The sequence below is a fragment of the Sturnus vulgaris genome, chromosome 3 (genome assembly GCF_052056855.1).
Source record: "Sturnus vulgaris isolate bStuVul1 chromosome 3, bStuVul1.hap1, whole genome shotgun sequence".
Lineage (NCBI taxonomy): Eukaryota > Metazoa > Chordata > Aves > Passeriformes > Sturnidae > Sturnus > Sturnus vulgaris.
The window spans coordinates 45,547,605-45,569,665 of NC_142245.1; the positions used below are offsets into that span (position 1 = coordinate 45,547,605).

A 22,061-nucleotide genomic window follows, 5' to 3' on the forward strand; every position below is an offset into this window, starting at 1 on the left:
AATTCTAGAATACCAAAGAATTATCACTATGCTTCTCAGCACAAGGGTCTAGAGAAAATCTTGTATGTGTAACACTAAAGAGTTTTCAAATACTCTTACAACTTTATAGTAAAGTATGCGGAGTGATTTAATGTCAAAAGAAAAATAGTTGAAGCATTAAAATCTAATGGTAAAATCCAGCTCAGCACAACCAATACATCTAGCTAACCATGATTTATCAAGGAGGAAAAAACAGACATCCCAAGGGAAAGACTAAGTCAAAGAGTTTACAACCCAGACTTCTTGTTTATCCCAATGCACTCTTCAAGATAAAGATGAAGATGCATACTGAATACATTTAAATGCTTCACAAATATTAGTCTTGCTTTGTTGGTTTTTTTCCTCCTGTTCAGGACTTTTACCTTCCACTACTTACCACATAAAAACTATTATAAATTACAAAACTATTTCACAGAACATGAATTAAAAGAAGAAAAAGCTTCTGTCAGAGGTGGCACTGTTTCTGCAAAAACATATACCCCATTCATATCCATGCTTATCTTGTATTTTGAGCTTAGTTCTTCTATCTCTCCTATTTATACCCTTATTTTTGCCTCTCTTCCATTTTCAATGATAAAAATGTTTATTCAGCTGTCAGTTATTTGAGCTATATCAAAAAAGGTGGCTGAAAAAGGTGCTCTGGAAGTGATGTATCTCTATCCCATTTACATAAAGGAATCCAGTTAAGCAACCTCAAGTTACTCTTGGGAACAGATGCCTTAAAAATCCTTATAAACTGCCTCAACTAAGTAGATGCTCTTCAGCTACTAGAACGAACCTTTCCAGTCACAAATATAAAACTGATTAATTCCCTCAGATAAGCACATTCACCACACATACCTCTTCCTAACTGACCTGGTTTTTAACACAGTATCAAGCAGAAAAACTAAGATGCAATCTTAGTCTTAAACCCATCACAATCTGGGTGATGTAATTTTTTTGAGGTTTAAATGAGTAATAGTTGATAATTTCATCCCACATTAGAAGATATCAAAAAAGATAAAAATATAATTGTAAAACTAGACAAATAGTGTGGTGTTGGACTTGCCTCTAGACTATAATCCTCAACTGGATGAAATGTTGCAAAGAAGAAGTGATCTTGGATTCGCTGCCAGTTCCTTCTGGCATTCCTGCAAGTGCAGAAAGTAATATAAGATACATTAAAAAAGCAACGTGCTGGATATTTTTAAAAATTCAATCGTCAAATTGGCACAAGGCAACCTAATTTATTTACTATGTATTGTATAGGAAAGAAAATACTTCAACAATTAAGGGCCTACTTTTAAAAAACGAACAGCATTCAGGAAATTAGCTTTATTTATGTTTCAAGAAAGACCCATAATACATCTCCAAATTCTATTATCAAAAGGAGCGACTTCGGCAAGGAGTATCCCATGGGAACTGCATACTAGTCTATGGTTCAGTGTCAGCTTTTAACTGTTAAAAAAAAAAAAAGAAGTCAAGACTCTTCCTGTTGCTGCTTTTTTCTTTACCATGTCTCCCCATACCAACTTCTTTTTAAATAGAGATAAAAAACTCCCATAAAACCCTATAGAATTATCAAGTGCCATTTTAGAAAATTTAACTTGCTGCAAATGGCTCAGAAGTACAATGTTAAGCTGTAAAGAATGTTACTAACCCTGTGCCGTGCATGTTTTCCACTTGTTGAAGGCTAGATTCAATAACTGGTGTCAGAGCTTCAAATTCTTCCACATGCAGCATTCTGCACATGCCCCAGATTTTTTTAAGGGCAATTAATGCATAAAGTCGAACACTGAAATTATGGCTGAAACACCACTGCAGAACAACTATGAGCGCTTTCTTCAAAGCTGGCTTCTAAAGAAACAAAGAAGTTTCTTTTATTTTAAGTTTTAACGTACCATTCAGAAGTTATGAGTGGCCCAAGAAAAAGTTCCTCAAAAGACACCCTTTTGGAAATCACAAAGCTTTGAAATGATACTAATTTCCTTCTTTGCATCTCATCAGGACAAAGCCTCACTTGTTCTTCAAAAATGTATTCATTTGCTTTAAAAAAATCATTATTCTGCCTCCAAGGAAACTTCTAATTACTTCTGATTAAAAGAAAAGCAAACCCAGGTGCATCCACATGTTTACTTAAAAACCGGAGTAGTTATTCTAGAAAATTTCCCAGGTAATCAGGCTCTATGTATCCAGAACACCTGCTAAGTTAGCTAATTTTCCTAAGCCAAATATTTTACAGAGGTGACAGGAAGAGTTAGTGTTTTGCATAACAAAGGATACCTTAGTAGGAAGTAAGCATTAAAGAGATATTTAAACCATTTTGGCAGTTTATTTTCAATTCAGAACTCTGTATATGCACTGGAAGTAAATAAAGAAAGAACACTCTTAGAGAAATGTACCTTCTCTGAGGTATTTTCAAGAATGATGTCAAAGTGGGCCAATACTGATAAAAATGTGCAGATGCTTTTTTTAAGCTTTTCTTCATCCTGAAGTAAAAAAGAATGTAACAAGACATACGCATATATAAAATGTTTTTATACTTTATGCATTTTCACGCCATGTTCTGCACACGCAATAATATTAACACTATTAAAAATCTACGTGTTTCCACAGCCAAATTTATGAAAACACAAGGTCGATATTATTAGGATTTCATTCTTCCTAGCATGTTATTTGCTTTTTACTAATACATCAATCAGAATGAAGTATGTAGCGGTGTAAGTGAGCTAAAATTCAAACCCAAGTCCACTACATTTCCCCAGGAAAGCAAAAGGTCAGCACCATTCCACAGCCTCTTGCTGGGGCTCCCGCTACCCAGAGCTCAATCTGCAGCTCGCACTGCAGTTGCACACCTGGACTAAATGTACTCCTCAACACCAGGAGAGCCTCTGAAAATGCAATCTGTATTCCTTTTTCATAAATCTACATGTTTTCTGCTTGCTCTGATGGTTTGAATGGGCCTACTGTGATTTAGTACATTTGTTATCAGCATGAAATCACTTTGATCCAACAGATTATCATCTACTAAAATGACAGCAATTCCAACAGCCTGAGCTTTTGGAAGGAACTCCGAAATAGTGAGCTCTCCTCAGTCAACCCTGTCACGACTTCTGGGTATCATCACTCAAACCCTGCTTCAGTTTTAAAATCTCATTACAGAACTCCACCGTGAGAGAAGTCCATATTAAAAGCTGCAAATTGAATATGTATTATGCAAGGCATGTTCTCACTGACAAAGAGGATGTGACAAGACAAATGTGGACTGTGGAAACCACAAGTAATTTAAACCTTCAGACTCAGGATCTGGGGCACCCATGTGGTCCTGATGGCTCTTATATTGGACTGCTCTGACTCACTATGCCAGCTCTGCTCTGCCTAGAATAAAACATCATTAAAGGAAATCTCTCAACAGGAGGAACTGACTTTTCTTTGGCCATTTTTAGGCCGTAACTTTCTAAGTGTTTCAGATTATTGCTCAGACTCACTTCCAAGTTGAACTACCCAAAAGTCCACTGCTTGTAAAGGAAGACTAGAATACACAGAAAATAAGGTATGGGTACAAACTGTATCCTCTTTGTTCAAATTACTCTTCAAGTGAGCACCAAAGGTCTTACTTACATAGCAAAAGCAATCCCAGAATTTATCAAGGAACTGGGGATATTTATGTAGACACAAGATCACAATCCATTCTATGAAGTATTTCACAGATGCCTGATTATTACTGAATCCAGCCTGAAAAACTCTGTCAAGAGTTCCACACAAAAAAATCTGAGAAAACAAAATCAGGCAATCCTTTAGTATATTGTTGGAGTTATTTCCATGAATAAAAAAATATTTAAATAGAAAAACATTCTCACCTTTATCATAATATTAGATATATATTTTAATATGCAAATTAAAATATTTCAAAACCATCTAATTTCTTTATTATACTTTTCAAATATTTTCTTCTGAAGCAGCATTTGATGAAAATAACACTTGTCAAATTCTTGACTGTTCATAAAGTAGCAACATTTTTACTTAATGAAAAGCTTTCAATCAGATAGTCAGTTCAAACTTTCAGCTAGCTTTAACAGGAACAATCTGGCCTCCTAAAATTCACAAATCTAAGAATCAGATTCCAGGGTCCTCTAGAAATGCATGATAAATCCATGACTTCAGACAGAAAGAATGAAACTACACAAAACTTCTCCAGCACAGAATTTCCACGTCAGCTCCAGGTTACAGGTTTTCTTCTCTGCTGGAATTTAACATACATAGCTTGCATGACACCAAATCAGGTCTTGAAAGTAGGTACTGATTTATTTATTTAAAAATCAATAGTAAAGAGCAATACCTGGTTAAGCTTTGGGAGAAGAACTAAGAGTGTCTGCCATACCCGGGTTTTAATTCTATGCTGCAAAGAGTTTGCATAATAGCGTGTTCTAGATCTGGATACCAGTTCATCCTAAAACAAAATTAAAAGGTTTATTGCCTATTCTTCCTTTTAAATTTGAATACTTTTCTGTACTAAGAAAGCAGCATCTACTACACATCTAGGATTGGCATTGAACATAAGCTTTGGAAAATATATTTATTTATTAATAATTAAATTCTGAAGCTTATAATTAAATAATAAAACAAGCAAATATCTTATAAAGCTCAATTTTCCCTGCTTGGTCAATCTCACAACACAAATATTAATCATTTTTCTACAGTACTTAATTGAGAGACAAGAGGGACCCACCCATTCCTAGTTCTTCAGACAAAAGCAGGATTCAACAATGCCACAATGTATGGGTGATGTTCTAATAGCAGCTGCAGTAAATTATCACTGACTTTAGAGACCTGCCAATGCATAAGCAGCTAGGATATAAATGAAAATCGGACCCCAACTTTCTCCATTATTTCTATCTATAAAGCTATTCTAAGGAGACAATATCTCTCTCGATTTAAGAGGTAGTCTGCAATTGTTGAAGCGAAATGCAGTGCTCCAGAATGCAGCCTAAAAGAAGATTCTTAATGGAACAGTGGTTACAATTTGGATAATGTTCCAGGAAGCCAGAATATCCACTAAAAAGACAGAAATAAACCCAAAAGGCAGTTTTTACTATTTTGGTTGAATTAACTTCTGCCTCATAACGAAGAAAAGCGTATTGCTCAGCACATCTAGAGAAGCCACACAAACAACCATAAATGCATCCTGTCAACTGCAAATATTCTGCATTTTACTAATTGTACTAACACTACATCTAGATACCAAAAGAAATTAATTTTACCTTATCGAGTAGTTTGATGAAAATGTCTTCCATAAACGTCTTATGTGAGATATTTGATCCATCCAACAAGCACAGAAATTTAACAGCACAAATGCGAACGTAGTGATCATCTCGATTTGTACTGTAAAATATTAATTAAAATAAAAATCAGACTCTATTGTTTAGATATAAAGATAATTTCTAAATTATGAAAAAGCACCAAACATCATCTTGAACGTACAGCCACCAAGTTGTCTACAGTGAGACAACATGCAAATACCCAGAACCAGAATTTTAAAATCTGTTCGTCATTGGTGATGAAAAAAATTAGACTCAGGGTCAAGTTGTGAACTCACTATCCAGAGTTCTTTAGTAACATCTAAGTGCTTAAAAATTTTTTCTATAGAAAAAGCTGTATCAGAAAGTTATTGAAATTTTGTGCCTGCAAAGTATAATCTTTTAACATCTAGTTTATGGTTACAGTTTGGTCAAATTTCTAGTCCCAAACAACACTTTATTCCCATTAGTTAACTAGAGACATCTAGAATAATTAGTGGCAAAAGTGAAATTAATGACATTATAGGTTGTGACAGCTGCAGACCATTACAAGAAAATATATGATTATCAAAAAGCTCTTGGGAGAAAATACAGGAGTAGTGAATTTTGCAGTAGAATTTTTTAAAAGCTCAGGTTTTATAAACTACTAACACTTCTGAAAACAGGTGACAGCACTTTTTCACTTTCTTCCACTGAGTAAAAATGGGAGTGAAACTATAAAAAAATTCAACAATCCAGTAGCTAACACCCCCATTTCAAAGGCTGGAGGCAGAGCCTTTGGGCAGTACACACATCAGAAGGGCTTGCAACCAACGTTAGAAATCCAAGCCCAAAACGTGGCTGCATTAAAACCTGAGTTTCTTAACTCTTACTTACAATGACAAGGTATGTATTAGCTCAGCATCCTAAAAAGTATGACTTTACTGAGGTGAGACGATGAGGAAAGTAGTTATTTCAGTCACAGTCAGATTAACAAGTGGGAAATATTTCCCTGAAAATCCATTTTTCTACAGTTTGTATTTGAATTATGAATATAATGTGACGTACAACCCCTTTAGCAGAATTTTTGAAGGTTATGAATATATTCCTCGTGGGTCCCTTCCAATTCATTATATTCTATGATTGTATGATAAGTAGCTGACTTCAAAATCAGCATCTTTCCTCTCAGAGCATCAACCAAGAAAAGGGCACAATTCACACCAAATACTTTAAGATGTATCCTCAAAAGCATTACCTTTCTATAACAATATTTGCTGCACATTTTTCTCCAAGATTTTCTATGAAGGCATGCACATCCTGAATGTGTCTTCAGAGATGAAAGAAGACAAAGCAACAAAATTAGCAGAATAACATACAAAATCTGTTTTCAGTTTTTCAATAGTTATCTCAAAGTTTAAAAGAAAAAAAAAAATCACACAAAATTGTAAAATAGAAATCACAAAGGTTTTTTTCATACCTTTGATCTCTCCTAAATACAGTTCCAAAGACACAAGCTTCAGTGATAAGTTCACTGTAACTTCCAGCATTTAAGAAAGGATTTGTCAAGGCACTTCTCTCAACAGTGGGAAATATCCAAGACTGACAACAATGACTAAGGACTACATTGAAGACTCCAGTCTTTGTAGTGGACAGATCTATGAGCTTGAAAATTATCTGAAAATAAGAAAAAAATATTCAAAATCTAGTTTCATAAGTGCCAGATCTATTAGAATAAAATTTCAGTAATACCTATTTTAATAGGTCTCATGGTCTTTTGCAACCTATCTCTACTCAGGTTAATGCTGTCTTCAATCTATTTATAATTCCCTGATTGTAAAAGCAGATGGACATGGGCAACAATTGGTCCAGTATATGCTTATGTTAACAAAAACCAGAACTGATCTTTGCTTAAACAGGTATAACATCAGATGCTTTAACCAAATCTTCTGATAAGTGGAACAAATGAGCCAGGGCTTACTTCATGAGCCCAAACCTCGTGATTTAATAAATTCTTACCAATTTAGAAGAAAAAACATTAAGTAAAATTTCTTACATAAGTAGCAATATTACTAGTTCTATTCTTTAAGGAGGATTACATTCATGTCAAAGTTCATATTGAGGATAAAGTGCAAAAGTGTCTTTGCACCATTTTTTTGCTTGTTTTTAAGGAGGGTCTATTTACTTAATTTAAAACTATTTAAACCTTCTCCAAGAAGAAGAAAACAAAACAAAATAAAACAAGAAAAATATAAGTGCAAGAGTAAATTTCACTTACAAAGTAAATTTTTTCTAAGAAATTGCAAGCATTTGGGAGAGGGCAGGGAGATGCAAAATGAACAGGTAAGGTTTTCTAAAAATTCCTTTTTAGACATCAGTTAGAGCTGTCCATGAAAATGGTTTTTCAGAAGGTGTAACAGCTCCTATTAGACAAAGGTGCTTTGCTTCCCTGCATTGAAATTTTAGTTTTGATAATGTGACAATTCTTTGACAGTAATGCTGGCTTTATAGAGAAAGTTGTTCTGAATTGCTCAGCATTAAAGCACCAAGAAGCTGATGAAGAACTTAATACTGAAATACTGCAATGCAGTCTAAAGAAACACTTGCTGGAAAGAAAGTTCTTTTACACTAGAAGCATGTGGCATTTTTACCAAGAATTCAAACCTATTTTCTAGTGCAAAGACAGGCATTGTAATTTTCCTAGTAATTCCAACATTGAGCTATTGTTTCACCTGCAGAGAAGCTGCACAGCATTTACTATGCATTTCTCAATCCTGAAATTTTTTTCAACTGTTTCACTAATACAGTAAAAGTTCAGCAGGCACGAAATAAATTTAAGACATTTAAGTTCTAGCATAATTAACATATGAATTATCCCAAAGAAAAAAGAAGAGTGCAGCAGAAGAAATTAAGCTAGAGAACACAGTGCTCTGGATACCTTCTGTGGAAGCCCTCCTCGGTATTACCATAGCAATATTCCCTCTTTTGACTCAAAATTACCCCTTTGTTCCACCCCTTTCAACTCTTAAAAAGACAGAGTGCACTGTGGTAGACAAAATTAAAATTGTGCTTCTATGACAAATCACCATCAAACAGGTCCATATTTTCCTCTCTTTAGCTACAACTACACAGCCATTGCACAGCGGGTCAATGGCACCAGGGACTGCCAAGGACTGGAATAAGAATATACATAAGGAGGCACTTGCTTGGACTTTATCTTCATTTTCTTATGAAGGGGCAGAAGGTGGCTCGACCAGATGCCCTTTGTTGAGTATAGGAGACCTTCATTAGCTCCTTGATGCCTGCTGTCATGGTATGTCCCACTGCAGACAATGGGATAGCTGTCACACGGACTCAACACTCTCAGCATTGGCAAAATACACCTTACATAACGCTTGAAATACTAATGCTGAAGTTAAGGCAGTAATTCTAAGAATTTAAACAAGTCTTAAGATCATGAAAAATAAAATACTAACTACAGCTCATTAGTTACTACAACATTGAGCATACAATTAGCTGTTACAGATACTCAGTAAAAGCCAACCAACTTCTATAACAAGAGATAATTTACCATCTTTACATACGTATCTTATTTTGGATTGGGTCCACAGAGAGACTACAAATGCAAAGTGTTTAAAATAGAAAACAGTAACATTCATTTGAAGCAAGTTTTTAAAAATTCAAAGAAAATAAATGGGACTGCATTTCAAGGTAATTAAGGCTAATACATCAGTTTTAAATAGCTAGGATGTGTCCATTTTTCTGTATTTTATCAAAAATAATTTTAGTGTGTCTGGGCTGAAAATAAATTTGAGACATTTGCTATTACAGTTATGAGTGACACCAAGACAAGACTACTTCAAAGCAAAACTGCAACCCATCCTAGGGTTTTACTAAGTGTGGTGGTAAATCTAAGGAGATAAAAACGTGCTGGAAAATAATTCACAATGTATTACTGCCCTAGTTAAAGTCTTGCACTCACTGTGGAGTGTTCTGAACAAATAATTAATGCTTAGAGGGGAAAAAAAAAAGAGAAAAAGAAAAAATTCCCAAGAAAGATTATGTAGAAAGAAATAGCTAACAACTTGGTAGTGTATAAAGCCAACAGGAACCAACACTCCAGTACTGAATAGTTTTCTGGACTTAATAAAAAAAAGAACACTATAACATATGCAAGAACTCCTGGAGTTCTGGCAGCTGAATAAATCTTACAAAAGAAGAATAAAGACTGTATTTTTCTTCTCTGGAAGTAGGTCTACCATGCAGTATTAAACTGAACTCTAAGGTGACTGTGTGTTTTTTGTTTTCTACACCTGCACCATCAGAGGAAAAGAAGTCTTTAAAGAAGCAGTAAAAATGCTTTATTCAATAGCATCTACAACATTTTAACTGTTCTAACCTTTCAGCTAAGACAGTATTTTCATAAAGAGTAAACTATTAGAAAAATGAGTAATTTTCCCAGAATATTAATAATTTGTGACAGTTCAGGTGTCAAATCCTAAACAAATTAGTCAAGAGGAAGAAGAATTTTATTTTTATGCAAAAGTAAAATGAAAGAAACTAATTTAACTGTATGCAGAAGATACTGACAGAACAGTCTAAAAATCAAACAGTACTGTTTATTTTCTGTGCCACAAGAAGAAACAATACATTTGTTTACCTTCAATCTTATTCTCAGGCCTTTTATCCTAACACCCTCAAACCTGGGCCTTTTCAGAAATGAAAAATTCACAATAGCTGAAGGGAAAATAAAGTGTAAAATACATTTTTACATTCAGACAAAATTTATGTTCCCTTCTCAATAAAAAGAAGAATTATTGAAACTGACCTCTTTTATTTTGGTATATGCTTGACCTTTTGCACTTGCAGCAACAGCTAAAACCTCAGTATCAAAGATGAACTGAACAAAAGCCTTTAGATTGGCCCAAAATATTAGCTGTGTGTTACTCAAAGAGGATGTAATTTTCCAAGCAAAATCAAATGCTTCTATGCAGAGAGCCTCTGATGAGTCCAGGAGCTGAAAATAAAGATAAAAAAGTGTTACATTTAACAAAAAAAAAACCCACTCAAAAAACTACTAATACTGTTCAGGTTTATCTTTTACCTTGGGAACAAGAACTTTCATGCAGTCAAACACAGGTAAAACTTGGTCTGAAGGAAGAATGGATAGAGCTTCTAAGGCAGACTGTAGAATTTCTTTTGACCTTTCAACTGTAGACAGTGACATTACTGAAGTTTCTTCATACCCTTGAGCCAAAGTTGGAAATGAACTTAAAACAAAACGAAGGCAAATCCACTGGTCATGGACATAGCGTGCAACAATTTTCCCCCATCCCTGTGATGTCGTTTCTTCACATAAGCTGTGAAAAAAATACTTTTCTTAAATAAATATTGTGTTAAGTTTATCCTGCACATTCCTACTCCACCAGGAAGTCCTGAACTGTACAAACTCACTCTACTACTTCAAGGTGCTAAGATTTATACAGTCCAAGGCAAGAGTGGACAAGTACATTGAAAAGAAATCTAAAAATGAAGTGGTTTTTAAGAGAGAAAAATCAATTTTGGGCTTAGTCTCATTCGTCAAGCACCTGTGAGAGTATTCAGTGGAAACATGACTCTGTGCTAGCTGTGGTTTTTTGTTACCCAAGCATCTGGGTTTTGGCTCTTTGGCTTCCCCCAGGTTTCCCTTTCCAACAGTAAATAATTTACATTTAAACTTACTTGTGTACATGCCATGGCTTTCTGCAGTGTAAACATACTTAATCTCGCCAGTGGTCATAGCTAGCTCTGGCTTCACAGAACTAGAGGACTTAAAAAAAAAACCCTGGTCTGATCAATTATGGCTGCATTAATGTTCTAAAACCTGGATGTTAAGACAAAAGAGTAACTGAGTGAACAGCTTGTGTACAGAATTCTTCCTTTTCATCTTGGCAAGAAGTTGTCAAAGAACAGGAATAGCCAACATCTTAACCACTGCTTCACATTAATCAAGTTTATTCTAGAGAATTACTGAAGTTTTAACAGACATACCTATTTTTTTCTTCCATATGAGACGGCTTCTTTAATACTTCATTGAATTGAGAACAGGAAATGAATTTCTTTAGAGCATCCACAGAAGGCAGAAATTCCAGGTGCACTTCCAGCTTCCCATCCATTATCTCACATACAGCTGCAAGTGAAGCCATGCTAGCTACTTTCCTAATTTGCTCCTTAACCTTCGGCTCCTAAGGAAAACCAAACCATACATGAACAAACACACACCAACTTCTTCTCATGTCATACAAGTAACACACTAATACTTTTAATAACCCTCCTCTTTGCATCACCACAGACATCATAAGGCAGCAACTCTGCATCTTTCTCCTTCTGAGCCTAATGCAGCTTGGCTTGGGCTGGGTCAGTGCAATCACAAGTTACAAGTACTGACAGAAGCATAAATCTTCCAAGTTACAGTCACTTTGGCATGAAGTGCAGGCAGCACGGCTGTGATGGAACACTCCTATCTTGCCAGGTAACAGTTGATTCGTATTGCTGGAGAGCAATTAGGAAAAAAGCTGTGGGTCCAGTTAATCAGAAACCCAGTGCAACACAACAGCTGAAATTTGGAATATGACACAGCAGCTACTCCAAGCATCCAAAAGACCACAACCATGCCATGGATATTTTTTGTGATAAACACATATATTCAAAAAGGCATTAAATTAAACGTCTCATTAAAAAGAAAAAAAACAATAAGCATATGATGCCTGTATAGTAAGAAAACTTTGATGTTATTTAAATATCGTCAAGGCACATTTGTGTCCAGAGCACAGAAAAGACTTTTCTCATCTGTAATTACTCAGCATTTTCTTCTTTCTTCTGAAACTTAAGAGGTACTGTAGGTGCAGCTAAAGAAACCATCATGAAAATATAATTCCCCTGAATTCAAAAAAAGTTACTAAAGGACCCCAGTGAACACTAAGTTTGAACCAGAAAATGTTTACTTTGAAACTACTGGAAAAACCACATAATTCACATAAACAAAGGAAAAAATAAAATTAAGTATTGTTCTTTGTTCCCTTAAAATACAAACCTAGCTAACCAAATATTTACAATCCTTTAAGGCGTTAGTAACTGTTCTTGAACAAAACAGTACTACAAAATAAAAGGAGTTTGAAGTCAACAAACACAAAAGACATTTTCATTTAATAATTACTTGATCAGTAAGATTAGTTCATATTTGAGGAAAAAATCTTGAGTACATAATTCATGATTACAGTAAGAATTTTACTTTAGCTATACAGACTTCTAAATTACGCAATATAAAAAACCAAAGTACTAAAAATCTTAGCTACAAGCATTATACATTCATGTTACACTGCCAAATAAAGACATACGTGTTAGGGAATATATATGCACATACACATTCACACAAACTATTATTTAAATTCATGTTATATATAATATTATTATGCATTATAATATCACAATATAAATAAATAATTATATATTAACTTATGCTTATAATACGTCTACATAATTATTAATGCAGAATCTAAATATTTAATTGCTATTTAATTATTATTTAATATTTAATTACTACTTATTGGCTTTTATATAAGTATTTATTCTTGTAAATAATGCTACATTACCTTTTCAGAATCTCTCTCCTGAAGATTACGAATAGATGCATTTATCAGGGATGAAAGGAAATTCTTGATAGATGTCATTTTCTTCGAGTTGACTTTCAAGCACAAATTCAGTATCTCTGGAATTAAAGCCAAGTACAGATCACAACGATCCAGGTCACCAACCTAGAAGTGAGGAAACAGCCGCAATCTGAATCAGTAAGAGGAGGAAAATAAAACTGAAAATCAGAAAAAAAAAACTACTGGTAACTGACAGCAGAAGGAAAACTACAATTGTCATTGCAATTGAACAACATTTAATTTGGGGGTTGTTTGGGGGAGGTTATTAACTTCTAAATCTTAAAATCCGACTTTCAGATACCATTCTCCTGATTCAACTCTAACTTTTGCTTTGCTTAAAAAGTCTCAGGTTCCTTTGAGATAGAAACTTAAACACTGGGCACAGCAATGAGCCAAGAGTGTAAATGCAGTCAAATAAGATGATAACCAGGCCAAGTACTAAAAGTCTTCAAACACCTTGCAACTTATGTCCACAGCTATACCAGTAGATATTATGCAGTATATGATGTCAAAATGTTAACAGAAGTGTTTCTATGCAAACTGACTTTCTAGGTGTTCAAATATTTTGTATGAACTTTAGAACACTGGTAAATCAAATTAACAAGCAAAACCACAGAAGTAGGTCTCGTAGCCATTACTTACAGTGCTTAACTCATTGGTAGTAAGCCGTCGGAGAACAAATTCAAGAATACTCTCCACAGGTGTCACAAGAGATTTCCAGATAAAGAACAGTACTTCATCTGTGTGGAGGAAAATAAAGTATATATGCAGATATACAGTTCCCTTAAGAAGTTTATTATATCATGCAGGTATACTTATGTTATAAAGTTATACAGTAATAGTACTCAAATACATAAAAATAACTTAAAACATCTCTGTACTCTTTCACTGTGTAAGCCATAAGGCTGAAAGAATCCAATCAGATTATATTATTTCCTGATCTCCACAATGTATTAGTGAACCAAAACCCCACACAAGACCAGAAGATCACAGTCCAATTTTCCAACTTTTAATGCTCACTTTTGTCCTATGCCTAACACTCTGCACAAACAGCTTATTAATGAACTCACTCTTCAATAAAACTCAAAAGCTTTCATATCCAGCAATTAACTATATGTGAGAAAACAACACTTTTCCATTCCTCATATTTATAGACTTGAACACTGTTTTTGGGGCTTGCTGGTTGTTGGTCTGGTTTTGTGATGTTTAGGAGTAATTCCTTTTTGGAAATAGTGTCATCTTATAAGATTTTAGCCCAATAGCTTCCAGGCTTAACACTGTAAATGAAAATACAAGATTATGACACAAAATGTGGTACTGTCTACAAGAAAAGGCTACTAAGTGCACCATATGTACATTGCATTTCACAAAGACACAAGTTTATACACAAGGGAGGTAGGCCACTCTGGTAAAACATAGCCACAAACACACTTCAGTCTGTGTTTCAAGGGTAAGGGCTAGCTGAAAGCCAAGGAAATAACATCTCAGTATGAAAATGAATTAAAATACTCTGCATGTCCACCTTGTTTTAAAAATACCAGTCATTAGTTCTAGTATTTAGGAGAATTACCCAGAGGCTACAGCTGCTATTTTTTTCTGGAGTTGACCCTGAGTAACACTTCATGTAGCAAAACTATTATGAAATGTAAGACCTACAAAGAGTAAAAATATACAGGGAAATATTTCCAGAAGTTTCAAATCCATACTGTACTTACTTTCAATATTCCCTGCTAAAATGGCTCATTGGACTACATTTCTAATGGTTTTACTGTTTAAACAATTGAACCAACAGTTTAATTATGTCAGATTATCATGTTTCATCATAAGTCTCAAATCCCTAAAACATCTTCGGCAATTTATATTCATAAAATCTTCAGAGATAAGCATGTTGGACATAAAACCCAGTTCATTACCAGTGACTCTGTAACACTAGCAAAAGATAATAATCACCAAAATCTTACTGTTTAAAATAATGAAATCTAACAACAGTTTAGACAGCAGGAATTGTAGAAGAATGCTGATGATTTCAGCATGCATTTCAGGCATGTCTATCCCCATTAAAATATTCTATTCTTAAATAAAACACTTCCCACCTGTTATCTTTTTTGTTTTACAAGGTTAAAATCCTTTATTACTCCCCACCATTTCATTGTTTTCCATTTGACAAACAGGACTTTTCACCTCTCATTTAATCAACACAGAAACATAACTTTGGTATTACACAGCATTAATCTTCCCACCCCTCACCTCAGTTGATTCACAGCTGCAGAAAAAAAAAGATTTATTACTTGGTTCTCCTGTGCAGAAGGAAGAAGCACAAAAAAAACCACTGTAGAAATTAATTTTGAGAAAAGTAATCCTTCTTTAACGTAAAACTACAATGCAATTCAGAAAGCCTCTCAAGAGACTGATGATGGGCTGTACTGGAGCACCTCCAGGGACCTTCAAAAGGATGGGAACACTGCAGTGCTCAACATGCCATGTCAGGTGTCAAAATTCCCAAAGCAGAAGCACTCCACTGCAGGTACGTTAGCAAGCACATAAAGAAATAAGGCACACAAGGAAATTATTTATTATTGATACTAAAAAACTAATATGTGCTTGCATGTGTTTTTTAGGGTTCTGTTTCAGGCTTTTTCTATCCTTGTGCTGCAGGCTGAATGCACAGTGGTAGCTTAGTGGACACTTCTTCCAGTTTAGTTCATTTCAAGGAACTCACTTCAACAGTGAGAGACCATGCCCCAACAAGAACTTTAACAGCCTGCATAATCAGTGCTCAGGATTTCACACAAACAGCTACAATTTAAAAGGGCAGGCGAGTTGAATGTATCCAGCATTGTTAAAATGAGGGTGGGCATTTATTTTGGAGCTTCACTAAGACACGTACATGAAACCTGGACATATAACCTGAAACTATTTTTGTTACAAATAAGAGCCTAGATATGGAGCCTCCCCACTCCAAATCTACTCTTTTATTTCATGTTATAAACAGCCTGAAAAAAATCCCAAAATAATCTGGGGGAGCAGAAACCAAAGACCAAGATCCCTCCTATTCCCATTCAGCATCGCAATTCAATGAAAATAATACATTTGCTCTCAGGAAAAACATTTAGGTGTTTTCTGGTTACAAACTGACCAAGTTCTCTCAAAAGGAGCAGTAAGGACCCCATAGTTTCTGTTCAAACTCTCCTGAAAAGTCTTCAAATTAAAGTGCTCCATCTGTGGGGGGCCAACACTCCCAGACAGACAGATCACCAGGCTTGTATTTCAGTGAGCACCTCTTAGCCTACCAGGCAACTCAGCAAACAGGATGTCCAGCAGGGCCACTCAGGCTGAACCTGTGGTAACTAAGCAGGTTAGGCTGGGTTTCTGTAGTAACTTCTTTCTGAAGTACCTAAATGATTTATGGAATCCATTCATTTGCAAGGAATAAGCCTATAAATATTTGCAATACAGTCACACTCTCCAAATTTTATCTGATAATCTAACCCTAATGGGTAACAATTGCTTTCTCAGAAGGCTTCTACATTCTTAATTCCCAGTCCTTAGCACACCTGTAAGGTTGGACCCACAGCTCAAGTTTTATAATAGACATGCTAGATTGCCAACTTTCACATTTACCACTTCTAGGCTAATATTAGTTTAACACTATAGCCATACAACAGTTCAGTAGCTTAGCTGCAGTTAAGACTGTAATGAACAGAAGACACAGTAGACTGAAGATGTCACTAACCATCTTGTGTATTGGAACATTTTAACCAACGGGTCTGCAATAACTTCAAGAGAAGCTGAAGGCTTTTATCTGTTCTCAGTGTTGGTATGTAAGCATTACTGCCAAGTTTCATCAAGACATCCAGAAGAGGGTTCAAGAAAGCCTCTAGTTCAATCCACTCTATGTTGCTTTTTCCACTACACAAAAACAAAAATTAAAAAGAAAGTCTTCTTCTGAGTATGTGCCTTAAGTGCTGAAGTTACTTATGGAAATAAATAGGACACGTTTCCAAGACACTTAAGTATCTTTAGAATGTTACCCAGCATGCCTGCAGCAACAGTTGGACAAGGCCTAAGGAATGATCAGGCTGATTGAAAGTCTACAGAGAAAGGAGGACAGCTTCCCGACTTCACCAGGCTTCTACTGGATCCTTCAGGAGTGGGGGGATTGAAAAAGACAGAAATGTAAAATAAGGTATTTCATACTTACCTGTATTTATTCTTCATCTGCTCCACGTCAGCAGCCAACAGAATCATTGTTGAGACAAGCTTAGCTTCAAACCAGTCAGGCATAAAGCAATTTTCTCCTGATTAAAAATATTTTAAGGTTTCCACAGTAACTAAAAAATACCTTTGCATTAATTTCTAAAACTTCTGGGTTTGTAACTTATTTTAATAAATTAACAGTACAAAAACAATTAATGCTAACGTAAGTATTACTACTAATTTTTTGCCATTCTTTATCTAGAGATAAATTAAACACTATTGGCCTTTATGCTCAAATAAATTTTAGGCAATATCTTACATAGTATCATATATTATGTAGCAGTTCACAACAAACTTTTCCATTGCTTTAAAAAATACATTAGCATATTCAAATGAATTTAATGAAGAACATAATTCCACCATGCTTCATCAGAAATATCAGCTGTGATTTTGACCACAGAAGTTACATGAAGAACTAAAACTGTTCTGTAAAAACGAGATTATAAAAAAACTAAGTGAAGTTTCTCTTTTTATCCATCTTTGATGTAGAACTACATCATCATACTTACAGAATTGTTTCTTAAATAGCAGTACATAAGTTGGTTTTAGGAGTTTTTTCAACTGGTATGTTTATGGCTTTGGGAATTTAGAAAACAAAACACACTTTGGAGGTCCAATTCAAGCAGCTGGACAGGGTTCCTTCTTTCCTTCTAAAGAGCTGCTTATTAGTTAATTTCATATAAAACCAGAATTACAAACATCACTTTTCTCAAGTGAAATGCAGATGATTGCCATGGAATTGCAGGTAATATAGACCAAGGACTAAACAAATATGTCAGAAAGGAGGTATTATCTGCCAAAATTTTTAGCAAATTTGCCCTGGAGCATCAACAGAGAGAATTTGCTTACTACGTCTCTAACAATAACACAAGTGAAGTTTCCTGGTCTGCAAGAAGTTTCTGAAGCTATTTATGATCAGCAAATTCTGACCTGGCTTTATCTCCTGTACATATAATACTTAAAAAGTGTTCAGCTTTGACTTTTGACAATATAAAACTACATAAAATTCACTATGACTGTGAATGCCACACAAAAGTTGAAATATTTAAAAAAGTCAATTTGCCATTCCTTTCAAAGTGTCTGAAAGAAGACACAAACCTGACATTGCAACTAATCCAAAACGTGGCAGTGAACAAGGAAGGCCCTTTGTAATTTATCTGCATGTTTATACAGCCTAGAAAGTACCTTCCTTGGTAATAACCATGTGGCAGCTCACCTCCTGCAAGCTGTCCAAGATCAGAAGAATGTAACAACTCAGGAAGGTGTGCCATGAGCTGACAAGATGCCTCACCCTATGGCCTCTCCCTCTATAAAAATACTCGGTAATTTTACAAAGCTTTACTGAGAAAGGTGACAGAACCTGTGTGGGTTCATATTCCCCTGTGCTTTCCTCTGCATTCCTGTATTTTTAGACACCATCAAAAGAGTGACAAAATAAATCTAATGGACAAGCATGAGAGCAGCGCTAAAATGTAATATTAAGACTTAATGTTCAATTAATACTGCAATACTTTAATTTATGGAGGAAAGCTGGAATTTAAAAGTAAAATTCAAACTTAAGAATTGTGAATACACAGGTTGTGTAGAACTTCAACAGGTACAACATAAAAATCCATTTTTCTAATATCCAAGGGATTGCTGTAATTTTTTTAAAAGTTCTTTTAAGAACAGTGGTTTTTATTAATGCAGATTAACTTACTTTCAGATGCAGGTGTCTTAAGGTACTCTCCCACAAGACTGTGCACATATTGACATAACAATGATGTCTCCTGACGTTCCAAATCAGAGGTTCCAGATTTCCTGAAGCACTTGTCATTCACTTGCAACCAACTGCAAAGCTGAATTCAGAACAGTATGTTACTGCTTGACCACGTCTGGCAGCTGTGCACTGGCATCACTGATTTAACAGCAGCACACCAGAGCACTGGTAAACACAAACTCTCCCATCAGCAAACCCACACACTGCAAGAGGTGACACCAGAGCTACCTCGAGCCTTAGCACAGAACTCCCTTCTAACCACACACAGAAAAATGTTCTTCCAGAGGGTAGCTCAGAGCACCCCCAAAAAGTCGGTGGTACCAACATAAGAAAAACAACGACTTTTAAAATTAAGCAAGACTGGTAAAAATTCCCTTATCTCAAAAGGGTTTCTTCCAATCAAGTGTTATTTAGTCAGATCAGCTTTTTTTTTTTTCAACTTGTATGCCAAAAATGAATGTAGCAAGATGAAATGCACAGTATACGTGCCAAGAAGACGCTATGCAAAAAAATCACTTTATCATTATATGGCTGCACAAGTAACCAAAAGTTATGGCTACACAAGCAGTTGGCTCTAGTACATACTATATAAAAAATTATTTAATCTTTGAACTTTTATTTACAGCATTTTATATCTTGCAAGACATAAAATGCGCATCTTGCGAAAATTTACGACGTACAATCTCACTCTACGTAGTATGCACATTTTTCCCTTTGAGATTATCCTACCAACGATATTATTATTTCTACCAGTGATGGGTTTGATGAACATAAGGTCTCACCTCTGTCCATAACAAAGTATCTCTCCTTAGGGACTCCTCTGGTCTAAGGGACAGAAGAAAGCTTGAAACTTCTGGGAAGGACACTTTCTCCTGAAGAAATTAATCAAGATACAATAGCTGCCAACATAACATACAACAAATAAAACCTATATGACAACTCAAGAAGTTTGCCTTTATCTGGCAAGTTTCAGTAGAAGAAATTTACTTTTTCCTTTTTGTGATTGAGATTAATTTCTGCCTCTTTGGGACCAATTTATCAGTAACCAAGGAACAAACTTTAATTTTCCCAAGTATTAAAGTCTATCTGAAAATAAATGAATGACTGTAAGAATAGTGCTATTCACTGATGACACCTTTTAAATTAACGTAGGTAAATTATTAAGAATCACTCATAAGTACTATTTCTGCATTTCTAAAGAGAAATTCAGACAAGTTTATAGCCATAACAAAACATGGAAGACTACTTATTTAGCTACAAAACAAACAAAAAAAATATTCTGATTACTGAATAAGTACAGTCCTGCTATTTTAACAATAATGATAGTTTTATCATTCTGGTATCACAAATACTTTTATTATTAGGAACTACAGGAAAGTCTATTTAGTTTCTATCTGTTAAAACCTGAGTTGATATAGTAGATATGAAATAATATCCTGTTATGATAACTACCACGTGAAAACCCCACAATGAAACATCAACTAATAAAACTTAATGAAAAAATATTTCTTATGGAAAACCAAAGAGAAGCATACATACTTGCATAGAACAATTTAAATAGTCACTAAAAAAACCTGCAAATCCAGCAAAACCAGTATAAATACTGTATTTAGCAATTTTTTGTACACTGTTGACCCTGTTAAAGTGTCACTGTATTTCTATTACATCAGGGAAAAAGAGAAAACAAAAAATAAAGCACAAAACCCCAAACTGACCACATCTGTCAAATGCATAGTTGTTTGAAGAAGATAGCACTGAGCAGCTCCACGCAACAGAATCTGATGTGTAATCATAGTACACTGGAGGACATCTCTGCAAAGAGGAAAAATACACAGTGTATAAATCACACACTTAAAAATGTAAACATTTTCATATATTTTCTAATTATTAACCATTTTAAATACATTAGATTGCGTGTAACAGACATTCTATTAAGTATGGCACAAACACTGCCTGATCAGACCACAAACAATCCAGAACCAAGACTACTGTTACACGTCCTTTCAAAAACTGATAATAAAACTTGGATAAGCATAAATCTGACAAAACAGGGGGAGAAGAAAGAACAAAACAAAAACTAAATTAACAATCCCCATGATCACATCAGTTCAGATTGGTAACTTAATATTAGCATTTCTGTCTGTAATAACAAGTATATAGATGTTTGGCCTCAAAATCTTATTCAAGCACAAAGGAACTTTCAGTGATCTTTTATCAGCAAAGGCATGTCCAACATCTTTTTTTCTTTTTGTAAACTGCTTCTATCCAATATTCCTTCAACCACCAGTAAGATTTTATTTAAACCTCCAAATTTGATTAAACTGGAATGACAACTGATTTTTAGTGGCTCAAGGAAGTGAAAGCAGACACTTAGGAAATATCAGTGTGATTAAGTCCATAGTAAAGCCGAGAACTTTTACCTAGACTTTTATTTAGAAGTCTTTCGGTTTCCAGCATTGTGGGCTGTCCCCCACAGCCTCAACTGCTATTAAACCAGGTTGTAACGTAACTAGAAGCAAATGAAGAACTGTGATATATATCAACCAGGAACTGTGGAAGACCGGGGAAAACTATTCTAAAAAACTAGCAACTATGAAGATCTAAAATGCAAAAACCCAAATTTTTTAAAGTTCTTGAATTGCTTTCCTCTGCAAATCAGACATACATGAGACAGAACCTTATATTCCCATGCACAACCATCCCTTCAGAAGTAACAAACATGAATCAAATTCTGTCTCTCCAGACTGTCAGCACATTTCTTTGGAAGAAGGCTGTAAGAACACAATGCAGTATGTATTTTACCTTAAAGCATGAAGTCCTTCAGCACCAAGTACTTTACATGCAGGGATAGATGCCAAAGCCATAGAAAGAAACAAAATAGGAACAGCACACCAATGCCTACTTGTCATCTTCTGAATAAATTTTAACAGGAAGCTACCTTAAAATAAAAGTAAACAAAACAAGCCTGTGTGATTTTGTGTTCTCCAATGCTTTTAAATAACATGAACTCCAGCAGAAGAGTGCTATTATAATTTCTGACAATTAAATGAAAGACAACAGAATAAT

The 22,061-nt window shown here is 34.9% G+C and overlaps 1 protein-coding gene across 1 annotated transcript in view; it reads right to left on the minus strand.

Annotated features, from left to right (window-relative positions):
* The window catches only part of TARBP1 (tRNA guanosine 2 -O-methyltransferase TARBP1), a 31,782-nt gene that overhangs the window by 4,030 nt on the left and 5,691 nt on the right, over nt 1–22,061 (minus strand). The window contains exons 7-25 of the mRNA XM_014874929.2: nt 21,798–21,933; nt 20,711–20,807; nt 19,778–19,867; nt 18,936–19,074; nt 17,181–17,277; nt 16,713–16,888; nt 13,622–13,719; nt 12,923–13,084; nt 11,322–11,515; nt 10,396–10,651; nt 10,120–10,308; nt 6,772–6,968; nt 6,550–6,621; nt 5,280–5,400; nt 4,358–4,468; nt 3,640–3,789; nt 2,421–2,507; nt 1,679–1,875; nt 1,088–1,169 (exon numbers count right to left, since the gene is read on the minus strand). Coding sequence (XP_014730415.2) covers nt 1,088–1,169; nt 1,679–1,875; nt 2,421–2,507; nt 3,640–3,789; nt 4,358–4,468; nt 5,280–5,400; nt 6,550–6,621; nt 6,772–6,968; nt 10,120–10,308; nt 10,396–10,651; nt 11,322–11,515; nt 12,923–13,084; nt 13,622–13,719; nt 16,713–16,888; nt 17,181–17,277; nt 18,936–19,074; nt 19,778–19,867; nt 20,711–20,807; nt 21,798–21,933 — 2,651 coding nt within the window. The remainder of the gene's footprint in view (nt 1–1,087; nt 1,170–1,678; nt 1,876–2,420; nt 2,508–3,639; nt 3,790–4,357; nt 4,469–5,279; nt 5,401–6,549; nt 6,622–6,771; nt 6,969–10,119; nt 10,309–10,395; nt 10,652–11,321; nt 11,516–12,922; nt 13,085–13,621; nt 13,720–16,712; nt 16,889–17,180; nt 17,278–18,935; nt 19,075–19,777; nt 19,868–20,710; nt 20,808–21,797; nt 21,934–22,061) is intronic.